A 15,209-nucleotide genomic window follows, 5' to 3' on the forward strand; every position below is an offset into this window, starting at 1 on the left:
TAAATATGTAAATTATAAATAATAAAAGTTATTATTATTATACAATACATACTGCATTATTACAATGGAGTATAATATGTTAATGTATTAGCATGAATAAGTAAATTATACATTATGAAGGAAGATAAGTGCCATTGGGAGAAAACATGAAGAGTGCTGGGGTGGAGGAAGGAAGCAATTTGCAATTTTAATTTGGGTGGCAGAGTTGGCCTCCTTGAGAAGGTGACAACTGGGCAGACTTGAAAGATGGGATGCAGATATCCTGAGGAAAAGCGTTTCAAGCAAAGGGAACAGCCAGCAAAAACCCTTAAGTTGGGAGTATGTCCGGTATGTTCAGGGAACAGCAAGGAAGCCTATATTATTACCTTGATACCAAAGCTACACAAAGAAACAAACAAACAAAAAACTACAGACAAGATCCCTAACGAATATATATGGAAAAACTGCCAACAACACACTAGCAAACCAACTCCAACAGCATATTTAAAGGATTGTACACTATGATCAAGTGGAGATTATCCCAGGAATGCAGGCTGTGAGTGATTCAATATGAGAAAATCAGTCAATGTAACGCACCACATTAGCAGACAAAGGGGAAGAAAAACAAATGATTGCCTCAGTTGATGTAGAAAAGCATTTGACAATATCCAACACCCTTTCATGATAAAAAACACTCAGAAAACCAAGAATCAATAAAGACTTCCTCAACATGATAAAGGGCATTTATGAAAAGCCTGCAGCTAACATACTCAGTGGTAAAAGCTGGTCCTCAAATTCATATGGAATTGCAAGGAACTCTAAATAGTCACAACGATATTTAAAAAGAACAAAGTTGGACTGCTCACATGTCCTGAGTTCAAAACTTACCATAATGCTACAGTAATCAAAACAGTGTGGTACAAGCTTGACACATAGTCCAGTGGAATAAGATTGAGTCTTCAACAAGGATGCTAGGACCATTCAATGGAGAAAGAATAGAATCTTCAACACATGGTCCTGAGAGAAACGGATAGCCACATGCAAAAGAATGAAGATGAACTCTGGCCTCACATCATATAATGGATCAATGACCTAAACACAAGAGCCAAAATTATAAAACTTTTAGGGGAAAACACAGAGGTAAATCTTCATATCTTTGATTTTGGCAATGGATTCTTACATGTAACACCAGAATCATAAGCAACAAAAGAAAAAAGAGATCACATAGATGTCATCAAAATTAAAAGCTTTTGTGCATCAGAGGACATTATGAAGAGAGCAATCTACAGAATGGGAGAGAATATTTGCAAATCATAAAACTGATAAGGGTCTATTATCCATAATATACAAAGAACTTATACAACTAAACAACAAAAAGAGAAACAATCCAATTTCAAAATGAGCAAAGGACTTGAACAGATATTTCTCCAAAGAAAATTCACAAATGGCCAGCAAGCACAGGAAGATGTTCATCATTTAGCCAACAGAGAAGTGCAAATCAAAACCGCAGTGAGCCACTTACTCCACACTCACGAGGATGGCTGTCAATTTTTTTAATGGAGGATAAGTACCGGTAAACACCTGGAGAAATGGGAAACTTCGTAGATTTCTGGTTAGAATTTATAAATTTTGTTCAGCTACCATGGAAGAGTGTTTGGTGGTTCCTCAAAAAATTAATCCTAGAATTATCCTTTGATCCAGCAATTCCACTCCTACGTATTTACACAAAACAACTACAAAGACTCAAATAAATATATGTCTGTGTATGTTCACAGCAGCACTATTTATAATAGCTAAAAGGTGAAAACAAGCCAAATGTCCATCAGCAGATGAATGGAAAAACAAATTGTGGTGTATACATACAGTGGGATGATATTCACCCATAATAAAGTAATAAAGTACAGATATATGTTACAACGGGGATGAACCTTGAAAACATGTTAAGTGAAGGAAGCCAGACAGAAAAGGCTACCAGTTGTGTGATTCTATTTATATGAAATATCCAAATTAGTAAATCCAAAGAGACAGAAAACCTGGCTGTGGCACAGTGGTTGGCTGAAGGAATGGGAGCGTATACAGGGTTTTCCTTTTAGAGGAATGAAAATATTTTGGAACTAGATAGAGGTAGTGTTTGCACATCATGAAGATTCTAAATGCCACTGAGTTGTCTGCTTTAAAATTGTTGTTTTGGGGCACCTGGGTGGTTCAGTCAGTTAAGCATCTGACTCTCGATCTTGGCTCAGGTCATGATCTCACAGTTCATGAGTTCAAAACCCCCATCAGGCTCCACACTGATGGCGAGCAGTGGTGCTTGGGATTCTGTCTCTCCTTCTCTCTGTGCCTCCCCTGCTTGTGCATTCTCTACCCCTCCCTCTCTCAAAATAAATAAATAAACTTAAAAAATATATAAAATACAATTATGAATTTCATGTTATGTGAATTTACCTTAATAAAAAAAGTTAGATGTTTAACAAATGTTTTTAAGGAAAAGATGCCTAGCACCTGGGGAAGATGTTCTCAAAGTGTAATGTGCTTAAAAATAACAAGAAGAGATTTTTTAAAAATCCCTACACTCCCAACCCAGCGACTGTGATTCAGGAAATCTGGTTGATGAGACTGTATCTTAGCATGTTCACAACTGATTCTGATGAGGGAAGGTAGGCTATAGGGGCCACACTATGAGAAGCATTGCTCTGAGGTATGGATCCCAAGAGCAGGAATGGGAAGTGGGGTTTTGAATCCCAGGGAGGGCAGACACTGGTACCCCGTGGTGTTCCAGGATGGCTTGTATCTTACAAAAGACCTGTGCATGTAACTGAAAGTTATAATCCAAGAATACATGATTATCCGTATCTCTCAAAGCCCAGAGGCGAGGACAGGGAAAGAGGGATGTTTGGTCAAATTTTACAAAGAGTGATGTCATTTCAGTTGAAAAACCCTAGAGGCCTTTGGGGGGATCTGAACCAGTGAGGACGTGCCACATCACACAATGCCCAAGCTTGGCTATCCCCGTTCCCCCTCACCCCCCAACCCCAAGACCGCAGCCCACACCACAGGAGATGGTGCTCAGATCCGGGTATTTTTCCTGCTTAGTTGTGGAAGTCAGACTACCCCTCGTCTGGACTATATCCAGATTCTCAGGGCGGGGTTAAGATACTCTGTCTCTTCTTACTACAGCTGGTGGATTCCTGAGCGATTAATTAGAAAATTAAAGGTAATACGATCGCGTTGTGGCAGTCCGCACAGGCCACTCCAGACAGCCACCACCCTCTCCCAAACCAGATCTTCACCAGGGCTTCCCTGTCAGGACCTGGGCCAGCCCCTCCTCCTGCACGCTCATGATTGGTTACCAAGGCCTTGACATTATGTCCTACAGAGGTCTCAGAAGGTTCTCCTGCCAGCAGCCCGCTGTCTGGGCTCCAACCATCGCCATCCGTGAGGGGAGAGACCCACATCTCCTGTGTTCCTGCCCCTCCTCTTTCTCATTTCTACCCAACTCTCTGCCCCCCGCCCCCCGACCACACACACACACACACACACACACACACCAGAGTAGCCTCTGCAACATGCCTGCCTGCTCCCACAGAATAACACCCCCTCATGCCCACCCTTGTGCCAGTCATGCCCGGACCCCCTTCCAAGCTAAGGTCGCAGGACTCCACTCGAGTGTGTGGCTCCGAGTCTCTGCGGTCCCTGCCAAGGCCTGGAGCTTTCCTCACTCAGCATGGCTGATTCTGGGTCTCTCCGTCAGGCCTTGGAATGCCTTCTCCAACCCCTCCCGGTCCAGGCACCTGTCTCTCTCATCACAGCTTAGCTCAGAGATCCTTTCATCCAGGAAGGCCCCACGGAGCCCACCTCTCCCAGACTGTGTTAGGTGCACTGCTCCATTTCCCCCTTAATTTCTGGGGCTGTCCCTGTATAACACCGACCACACAGGTGTAATGATCCCCTCACACTTCTGATTCTCCCACATGCGGTTGTAGGGCTGGGGCAGGCGTCATTTGCCCCCTTCCTCCAAGTCTTCACCAGGGCCTGGCCCCATGCTGGCACTCCCTGAGTGCTTACTGAAATTCTGGACTCGAGTTCTCTGGACTAGATGGTCTACCACGAAGGGAGCCAGAGAGGGGTAGACAGGAGCAGGCTTCCAAAGGAGCCACAAGACCCCGGCCCCTGGGACAGTGTTAGGGACACACTTGGGCAGCCATCCTGTGGCAGGGGAAGACCGACTCTGCACCAGGCTGCATGGCAGCCTTAACAGTCTGAGCCCTCCCAATCCCAAAAGCCACCACAAGAAACAGGAGTCCTCCCTTGGGGGGGTGGGGGAGGGCCAAAAACCACAAAGAGGACCAAATCCCGAATATGCTGCTTTTTTCCTATGCATACCGACTTATGATCATGTTTAATTTATAAATTAGGCCCAGCAAGAGGTTAATAGCACCTAAAAGCAAATAGAAAAATTATTAACAATATGCCATGATGAAAGTTATGTGAATGTGGGCTCTCTCTCAAAATAGCTTCTTGTACAGTGCTCCCCCTGCTTGTGGGGACGTGAGACAGTAAAATACCCAGAGGTGAGAAGAAGGAATGTGAAGGATGCAGGCATGTGACTCTGCCTTAGGCTACTATCAGCCTTCTGAGGAATGATCAGGAGGAGGGTCACCTGCTTCTAGACCATGGCTGGCTGCCAGAAACGAAACGGTGGAAATCGAAACCTCAGACAGGGGTCGCGGCGGACCCCCGCCGTTTAAGAGAAAGCTCCCTGCGAAGCCACAGCTCCATAGGAGGAAGGTCAAGCTTTTTTGGGTGGGTGCCTCCTGCCCAGCTGGGTTCTCACACCTGAGATGTACAACCAACACACATGTCTGCACGCACACACACACACACACACACGCCATGCACATACACTCTCAATCCACGGCCATCCAGAGGAGCATGGAAAAGCAAACCCAGCCTGAATGGCAGATGTAACAGAGCCAGAGGCCCTTGGGAGGCGACCGCTCAGGGGAGTCACCAGGGAAAGAGCCAGGCCACTCTCCGTGACCACCTAAGACCCAGATCCAAGACTGCCCGCAGGCATTGATGTTTGGAAGGTGGGATGCTGATGTCAAGGAGGTCTGAGGGGGGACCGGCAGCAGAGGGACACCCTCCAAAACACCTCCATCCCAGGGCCTCCAGCCTCAGAGAGAGCCGCAAAAAGTCAGGCCTTAATGCAGCCTGGCCTACAGAACTTCTGATTCCAGCAAACCCTAGACTACCCTAGAGGTTTGGGCATATAGCAGTGTTTGAGCTACTGTGAAAAAGGCAAAGCATTCACATAATTTAATTTTACAGTTTGCCAGACACCCTCGCTGGGTCTTTTGAATTGAGCTTATCACATATGCATCCAGAAAGTAAAATCTTGCTGGGTTTTGAACCTCGCGATATTTGCTAATTATGAGATCCTATCCCAGATGAACAGCAGCAGAGGAGGACAAAGGACTGTTGAGGGCTCTGGTCTGCGGAACGTCCACTGCAACCTTATCTTTGCCTGGTGCACACTGCTTTCCCACCGAAACACGTCCCCTTATCGGCGTGCATTCCTGCCACAACTTAAGTTCAAATTACAAGTCATCGAGATGGTTCCTTTTGTCGACATAGTGAACAAAAGTCAGCCTGTGAGGCCCCGCAGGAGCTACAAGAGGTCAAATGCTAAGGCAGGAACCAAACCCTCTGACAGCCAACAGAGCTGGCTGCTTTTGAAGTGCTCCTGCTTTTGAAGAGGCACGTCTCTGGTCCCAGTTGTAGAGAGTGGCCCTTCTAGACCACAAAGCCTGTCCCTCCACAGCTCTGCCCAAAGGCTTCCATGGCTTCCCATCACCCCTGCAAGATAAGACGAAAATGGCCTAATGTGGTGAGCAGGCAAGGCCCACCATGGCCTGACCCACTCCTCTCTCCGTCTTCATCTCCAGACCCTCACTGTGGATCAGCTGGCCAAGAAGGAGGTCATCCATCTCAGGTAACAGGATCTAGTAAATTCCAGAGAAGGTCAGCATATGGTGTGGGATGCAGTGTGTGGGTGTCCTCTGTGGGGTGTGTGTCTGTGTGTCTGTGTGTATGTATGAGTGTGAGAGATGTGGTGTGTGGGTGTCCTGTGTGGAATGCGTGTGTAAGCGGTGTGGATGTGTGGTATATGTGTGATGTGGTGGGTGGGGGGGATGTATGTTTCCTAGAGATTATACACTCTATGTTTTAGACATCACGTATGTATTTGGGCAATTCCCTAATACATAACTTCCGTTTTATGAACAACATTCCTCAAATCATAGTTGTTACATGGATTGAACCAACTAATGCTTGTGGAGAACTGGGCACAGCATCTGGTGCACAAGTGCTCAATGAACAGCAGCTGTGATCACTATCCTCTCCAATCCTCACCTCACAACAGCCCTCGGAGCAGATACTCTCATTATCCCTGCCTTCAAATCAGGAAATCAAAGCTCAGAGACATAAAATAACAGGCCCAAGGAACATGGCCACTAAGACGTAGAGAACTCTGCCTGAGTCGAAAGCCTGCAGCCTCTGCCCCTCCTCCCTGGAGAGCAGGGCCCACGTTGCACAGGCGGGACTGAGCCAAGTCACCTGCTGAGTGTCCGTGGTGAGCTGGGATGAACACCCTGTCCCCATTCCCAGCCCACTGACCTGGCTTCACCTCACAGATTCTCTCATGACAGACTAGGGTGTCACTCCTTCTCAAACCATCAAGGAATATCAAGGGTGATGTATTTCTTTTAATGAGGAAAAAACTGCTCTATTTATGAAGTCTGACTCTTACACATTTAAAAATTACTCATCGTGAACCCAAGATGACATCTGACACAAGGATTTATCTAGAACGAATTTGGGCCGATGCCGTCTATAGGGTAGAGACCAAACTTTAAACTGTAGGCTATTGTGTCAGAACATGTGGAAAATCATCACCATGATAATGGGAGTTTCCAGGAGAAGCAGGAAGAGCACACACACATATACACATACACAGGTCTTGCAAGTGGACCTGGGATCAGAATCTGGCTCTATCATTTCCTTACTAAATTTGTGACTTTGGCCATGTTATGTATCCTTTCTTAGCCTTGGTTTCTTTATTGGTAAAGTTCTAGGACTGAGAGGGAATTAAATGAAAATAAGTGTTTAGTGCTTGGCTCCCAGAGACATCAAAAAATGACTACTACTTGTCATCACTCAATACCAACGTCTGGTGCCGACAACTATTTCCCTGCCCTCTAAGAGCTGGAAGAATAGGGTTCGACACTGACATTCCAAGTTGACCTGCAGGCCATCCAGGTGGCCAGGGTAGAGGCCTCCTTGGGGACACCCTCCCCCAGAAGATCAGAGAGCCTCAGAAAGGGAATTCTCCCCAAGACAAAGCAAGAAGAGAAGGGCCTCGGGGTCCTGAGTGTCTCAGTTGGTTAAGCGTCTGACTTCGGTTCAGGTCATGATCTCACGGCTCATGAGTTTGAGCCCCACATCGTGCTCTCTGCTGATGGCTCAGAGCTTGGAGCCTGCTTTGGATTTTGTGTCTTCTCTCTCTCTGCCCTTCCCCTGCTCTCTCTCTCTCTCTCTCTCTGTCTCAAAAATAAAGAAACATTAAAAATTAATTAATTAATTAATTAAAAATTTAAAAAATAAAAAAGAGCTCATAGATACAGAGAATAGATTGGTGGTTGCCAGAACCAGGGGGCGGGGGTGGACAAAATAAATGAAGGGAGTCAAAAGGTACAAATTTACAGTTTTAAAAGAAATACGTCATAGGAATATAAGGTACAGCATGGTGACTATAGTTAATAACATTATATTGCATATTTGAAAATTGCACAGAGAATAAATCTTAAAAGCTTTTATCACAAGAAAAAAATTGTAACTAGTGTGGTGATGGGTGTTATTAACTAGACTTATGTGGTGATCATTTTGCAATATATACAAGTATCGAATCACTATGTTTTATACTAAAAGTAATATAATGTCATATAGTCAATTATACCTCAGTAAAAAAAAATACATGAATAAATGCCTTATTTGATGGATTAACTAAAGTTAGATTTATGTTAGATTGATGGACTGCACAAAATTAATATTGGGCAACAGTAATATATACATAAGAAATGTAAGTACACATTTAAGAGTTATATTAAGTGTTTACATATTACATATGTAACACATATTTACTGGAAATAGGATAAAGATAACAGCATAGTAAACACTAAATAGTTAAACATTATGAGGATGCTATTAAATTATTTAGGATAACCACTAAAAGGCTAATAGAGAGTATAAGATCAAATCAGTAAATGGAAAAAATTAAATAAAAAAATGAAAATTCTAATAATTCAAAAGAAAACAAGAAAAAGATCAAAAGAAAAAGTGGGACAAATAGAAAATACAAAATAACAAAGTAGCAATAATTTCAAACATGTTAATAATTATAAAAATATAAACAGAGCACATGCTTCAGTAACCAAAAAGTATCACACTGGGTTAAATGACAAAATAAAGCAAAAACAAAAATAGCTCTCTACAAAAAGCACACCTAAAACATCAGGACACAGAAACCTTAAAACGAAGGAATTTTTTTAAAGAAAATTCCGGGCACACACTAACCAAAAGAAAGCTGATATAGCCTTATTAGTATTAGAAAAAGTTGTCCTTATGACAAAATGTACTATTGGAGATAAAGAAGGCCACCATACGAGGTAAAAAATTTTGATTCCACGAGATGATATAAAAATTGTAAATATGTGAGATTCAAATAGCCTCAGATATATGTAAGGTAAAAATTAACAGAAATTAACAAATCTATGAATATAATGAAAAATATTTCACATATCTTAGCAACTGATATTGTCAAACAGATTAAATGATCTGAAAATCTGAAGAAGACCCTTGACCAGTTTGATCTAAAGGACATAAATAGAACCTTGACTCTAACAACTGGAAAATATTCATTCTTTTCAAGCACACATGGAACAGTTAGGAAGATTTATCACACTGGAGGCCGCAAAGTCAAGCTCAACTACTTTCAAAGAATTACCATCAAACAGTCCACCATCTCTCATGATAATAAAGTTAGAAATTAGCAAGGAAAGAAAATGACCAAAAACACTCTGTAACTTTGGAAATCCACAAGTCAAACAAGATTCAAGAAGGAAACTCTAAGTCACAAAGGAAATGGAAACATTTAGGACTAAATAACATTGAAAGTGCCACGTAAGGAAACTTGCACCTTACAGCTAAAGTAAAGGACAGAGACATTTGCATTTTGCATTTAAAAAGAAGACTGAAAATCAGTCTCCTAATCAATTAAATTAAGAGGAATACCAGAATAAACCAAAGCAAAGAAGACATAATAAGAATGAACAAACGAAGACAGAAATAGAAAATTTACACATGAGAGATAGGAAAAGCTGAAAGTTGCTTCATGGGACACACAAATAAATAAACCCCCTGTCAAGAATGTTGGGGGGGTGGTGGAGGGGAAAGAAAAGACACAAACAATCCTGTCAGGAACCAAAAGTTAAAAAAGGATATTAGGAACAGCCCTGTGTCAGTAAATTGAAACTTAGATGGAATGGAAAAATGAACTTTAAAAATGGCTAAGAATGATTCAAGAAGAAATCTGAATTTATCCTCACAAAAATAAATCTTAACAAGAAAACATCAGGCTTATGAGGGTTTTACTGGCAGACTCTATCACAAAGCTAAGGAATAGAAATCGTAACCTATGTTACTATTACTTCCAGAGAATAGAAGAGTCAACACTGACCAACTCGCGTTATGAGGTTACCTCAAACTTTATCATAAAAACAGTCAAGAAAAGAGCATGGAAGGAAAAGCTTTTTCAGGAGCAAAAGTCCTTATAAAAAATTAGCAAATCGAAGCCAGCAATAAATGTATCATGAGCAAGTTGGTATCTGCATGAATGCAAGATTAGGAAACCAATTAATTTAGCATGTTAGCTGATGAAACGAGAACAATCATATGATTATCTCCGTAGAGATCTGGCATCCTTCCCCCTCACCATCAGCCCTCCACACTGAAATCTGACCGATTCAACATATTTGGATTAAAATGTGCAGTGTCTTTCAGAAGGGTGTCCCGTGGCAGTCAATGTAAGATGGCTTGGAGAGGTGGTAGGCAGGAGAGTTTCTTGCAATATTAATTTATGTTTTGTCCTTGCTCCCTGGGGAGAACCCAAAAGATAACCAACTACTGCTGTTGTGCTCTTTCATTTGTTTTCCCTGCCCCCCCTAAGGAAGGAGGGGTGTTCTTTGCTCTCCCTTGCTTTAGTGGAAGTCTGTCTTACAGGAATGAAAGTCTGGAGTCATGGAGGAGATGGGCCTGTGAAGTAAGAGGAGATCGTCGTCTTTGTTACAGGAAGTGGAAGCAATGTGAAAGACCAGGAAGAACCAGGGATGGGGAAGGACACTGTGGTCATCCTGTAAGTCAAAGGACCTCCTCCCACACCCTGGCAGTGCAGGGGCAAGGGTGAGGGCAGCGGGTAAGATAAGGCCCCCCAAAGGCTGCCCAGCACACCATGGAGGCCAGGCAGGCACCAAGGCTCCCAGGAGCAGCGGCAAGGATGCCGAAGCAGAAAGTGAGATTATCAGCAGAGTTCTGCCCTCCGTTTCCAAGATCTGGTAAGCCCCCTGGTTCTCGTGCAACTCAAAAGCAGCCTCCAGGGGCGCCTGGGTGGCGCAGTCAGTTAAGCGTCTGACTTCAGCCAGGTCACGATCTCGCGGTCCGTGAGTTCGAGCCCCGCGTCGGGCTCTGGGCTGATGGCTCAGAGCCTGGAGCCTGTTTCCCATTCTGTGTCTCCCTCTCTCTGCCCCTCCCCCGTTCATGCTCTGTCTCTCTCTGTCCCAAAAATAAATAAAAAAAAAAAAAAAAAAAAAAAGCAGCCTCCAACCATCTGTTGATTGACTCAGATTGGTTTTCTGCCTGCTCCCAAAGGCAGAGGAGACTGGAGCCAAAGTTAACTTGAGTTAAAAAAAAAAAAAAAAAAGTCACGTGATGTTTTTGCACACCTAGTTTGCAGTCAAGGCTTCCTACCCACCACCCATGCACAGGATATTTGGGGGGGAAATGGGAGACAGATACGCTGATGACCGGATTACGGAAGCTGGCAGCAAAGCTCTACCTCTCCTCCAGGTCTGGCCACAGCTTGAAGTTGCCTTGGGAGTCACTGCCGGCGTCTTCCTTCTGGGCATGCGGAGCTGGGTCTTGCCCAGCCCTCGGGGGCTCCTTCAGGTCTCTGCGCAGGTGGAGGGTGCCACCGGCCATGCTGTCCAGAAAGCTGAGGATCTGGAGGCAGCTCTGTATCTTGGGTGGGAATGGGCTGGCAGAGGCAAAGGCCGCACTCAGGAAGTCAGCAAATGGCCTGGCCTTTGTGTCTGCCTCCGAGTGCAGAGGGGCTCCCTCTTCCTCCTGCGCCCCGAAACATCCCAGCAAACAGAGGTCCTCGGCCAGCTTCTCAAAAAGCCCGTTCTTCTTGAAGAAATCACTGTTGACAGGGTCCAGGTGCAATGCCGCAGATAAGGCACAGAGGGTGTGCAGGACCAGGTCCAGGGTCTGGCTGGGGGACACCATCCCCCACGCCTGCAGCGGGGGCTCCTGGAGAGACCCCTCCAGGTCAGAGAGCAGGGACAGGAGTCCATTGAACCCACTGGACACTCTGAAAGCAGCACGGCCTTTGGGGGTGTCCAGGATCCTGAGTAGAGACTGAAACACCAACAGGATAAAAATGAGGAAAGCACAGGAAAAATCTGTTAACGCAGAGCCCTGACACATCCCTGCCAAAGCACTGCACCTGCTCTCGCCTGTTCAAGTGGTAGGAAATGCAAGCTACCTGAGGGTGATTCTGAAACAGGGGGAGGTCTATATTGTTCCTCCTCATTTTAGTTGCCCCTCAGTGCCTGCTTTCAAATGGCGGCTGCTAAAGCCTATGCTGATGTATAAGGTTGGTTTACTGTCCTGGATCTTAACTTCAATGCATCTCCCTCCAGAAAGCTCTCTCTGACCCCTGCCTTATCCTGACCCCAGGCCGAGAGCTCACATAGCCCCCTCTCATTTGTTGAACCCAGTTCTCTTCACACTTTACTGAAGTGACTTGAAAACTGCCTCAGCCCTCCACTAGATTGAAGCTCCGTGAAATCAGGCAACGCACTGCTGTGGAATGTAGCACACACTTAATAAATATTTGCTGAATGAGTGGAACGAACCATCTCTTATATTGCAAAGGAGACCCACAATGCAATCTCTGTAAAGTAGTTTATTATTTATCTCCCTCTCTGTGCAAACGTAAGTACCTCTATTAAGTGAAGAAAGAGAATAAAATGAGTCTACTTAAAATCTGGTGTGCAAATATGAAGGAATCAAGGTAGAGAAGAGAAGCATTTCATGGAAGGAAACATAAGTATAGTAAATAGAATAGACCATGTGTGGAGTTCAGGCTATGCGTAACATACATTGTAGAATCGAACTTCTCCAGATCACTGAGATTTTACTGGACACATTTTTATTTCCTTCTACCATCAAACATTTATTGAACCCTTACAGTGTGCCCTTCATTGAGTGCAGTGGTGGTGCACACTAGGTAGTTAACAAATGTTTCGAAGGGAAGGAAGGAAAGGAGGATGAAAGGAAGGGAGGAAGGGAGAAATGGAGGGAGGGAGGGAGAAAAGACTGTATTCAAGTAATTCTCATTCTGTGCTAAAGCTTCACACCTGAAAGTGAAGAATGTATGGATGATTTTAGATAAATATTAAAAGCCTCTAGCTTTTGGTGTTTTCATATTTATTATTCATAGAAGTTGCTTGGGACTTCATCTGAGACCATCTTGCACGTGCTTCCAAGAGAATGACCAATACTTGTGGTTTCATCAGCAGATTTTGGAGATAGGTATAAATCGTTTTATCCTCTAATGCCCTAGTGGCACAAGAAAGGGGATTTTCTGGGCAGGCACAATTTCAAGCCAATTCCAAGATGCTTGAGACAAGGTTCAAAGAAAAAAGTGAAAGGCAACTCCCAATTTAGTGTGTGTGTGTTGGGGGCTGATTCTGTGTCTTAAATGCCTGGTCTAGGGTGACAATATAGAGCATGATGTGCGAAAGTTAATGAACGAAGAGAAAACTGGTAGGTCAGGAAAATAAAAGGAGGGAAGGGACTAAATCTTCAAACTCTCATGGAGAGAAAGTCAAACAAAAACTTAGTAAAGTTTTAAGCAACCATTAAATATGAATTTCATGCACTTTGGGGGAAGAAAGTTAATTTTCCAGCTCTATCTTTAAAATGCTGGTAATCTTAATCCAACGCCATTGATGTGAAACAATATAACATGTATCCCTAACACCCAAATTTTCTTCTCTAATATTATATTCCTCTCCTCCTGGAGAGGAATATAATATTATTATATTATTATATTACTATATTACTATATTACTATATTACTATATTATATAGTATATATTACTATATATACTATATATACTGTGCCCCGAAACATCCCAGCAAACAGAGGTCCTCGGCCAGCTTCTCAAAAAGCCCATTCTTCTTGAAGAAGATACATGTTATATTGTTTCATATATACTATATTATGTAGTATATATTACTATATTACTATATTACTATATACTATATTACTATATACTATATTACTATATTATATATATGGAGAGCCGCCTGAGATGCTCAGTGGGCAGTCAACCCCATTTTGGGAGCAGGAGAACACAAAATGAACCAGAACTACCTGAATGCACATGGCCAAGGACTCTTTCAAAGAGGAAGACAAAGGAGATGCTTAAAGTCCTCCACTGTCCCATCTATGATATTTCAAGATAGTAAAAAAATATATAAATAAAAATAAAGTTTGTAGTAAGTAGGAGAATCCATGAAAGGCCAGAGTCCATGCTTACATTCAAAATGGACAAAAAATTATAGAAAATAGAAAAATGCATCCTTACCAATATGGGTCAATTGATCTTTTCCTGGTTATAGGAAAAGAAAATCCACAACTTATAGCGCTTAGCTCAATGATTACCCACCACAGCTCAGGGGAATGACTATGGGGAAACTGAATTGTCATTTTGTTTTTTGAAAGAAATTCAGTACCAGGGCCACTCACTAACAGGGGGTCAAATCAGAGTCATGGGAGAGACGTCAGGGAAAGAGGCTTTCCAAACTGCCAGAAAGATGGAGGCTAAAACGAAATATTAAGGATGAGGCAGTGACGATGGCTTTCTCTCTTCTCTTGGGTGAAGATATGGCCAAACTACTTCTGAATTTGGCTGAAACCCCAGGAAAAGTTGACTTTGTAGGCAGGTCCTTCAAAGAAGCATGTAGACTGTTAAAGCAGGTTCTCTAGAAGGGTGGTGTTCAGTGAGTGTGAAGCTTATGGTGTAGCAACAGTAAGACTTCTAGAAGGGCAAGGCCTTTCTCTGTATAGACAGCATCAGCACAGCTGCTTGCCCCCACAGCCCACCCATTGGACTCTGAGGCCAAACAGGCCACACATAGACCTACTACATCTGTGCCGGCCTTGTGTAAGCAACTCACTCCCAACAGAATAGTATTTCTTCCACCAAGTTGGAAACATACTCTAACCTTGAAGTGTGTGTATTGCTACCAGCCTCTTCCCACCGACTGATAACCCACACGAAAGGATGAACACTGGGGTCTTGTACGGCATGCATTGCTTTGTCTGCGTCTGACCTTATGCCTGGTCATGTGACTCATGCCGTGAAAAATAAATAAACCACCAAGACGGTGGGAAATCTTAAGCTCTAGGATGGTAAGTGATCTAAATTCATGTGAGTGCTTTCAGTGGCTCCTGAAACCACCAGGAGGTTGTTTAAGGTAAATGGATTGGATGAAGCTCTGCTGTTTATCACAAGGGCACATGACAAAACAAATATGAAAAATGGAGAATGATCAAAAAACAAACGAATCAAATTACAGGCAATTGTCTGAGCACTGGATGACCACTGAACTCCCCTCTTATTAAAGAAACTGCGTTCCAATCATCCAATTTGACAACAGACATTGCTCAAAAGGACTCCATCATTCCGAGTATCGAGAGCGGATACCGTTAAAACAGAGCAACCCAATGACGGTCCTTCTTATGATCTGTGTCTCTCAGAGGGTCTGTCCCCTGTAATTCCTACATGGCTCCTTTCTCCTCCTGTTGGGAGGGAGGAGGAGAA

At 43.4% G+C, this 15,209-nt stretch overlaps 1 protein-coding gene across 8 annotated transcripts in view; it reads right to left on the reverse strand.

The window, feature by feature from the left end:
• The window catches only part of WDFY4 (WDFY family member 4), a 295,461-nt gene that overhangs the window by 228,708 nt on the left and 51,544 nt on the right, over positions 1-15,209 (reverse strand). For all 8 annotated transcript variants that reach the window (XM_030335435.1, XM_030335436.1, XM_030335430.1 and 5 more), the window contains one exon: positions 11,150-11,730. In XM_030335435.1, coding sequence (XP_030191295.1) covers positions 11,150-11,730 — 581 coding nt within the window. The remainder of the gene's footprint in view (positions 1-11,149; positions 11,731-15,209) is intronic.

This window comes from Lynx canadensis, chromosome D2 (genome assembly GCF_007474595.2).
Source record: "Lynx canadensis isolate LIC74 chromosome D2, mLynCan4.pri.v2, whole genome shotgun sequence".
Classification (NCBI taxonomy): Eukaryota; Metazoa; Chordata; class Mammalia; order Carnivora; family Felidae; genus Lynx; species Lynx canadensis.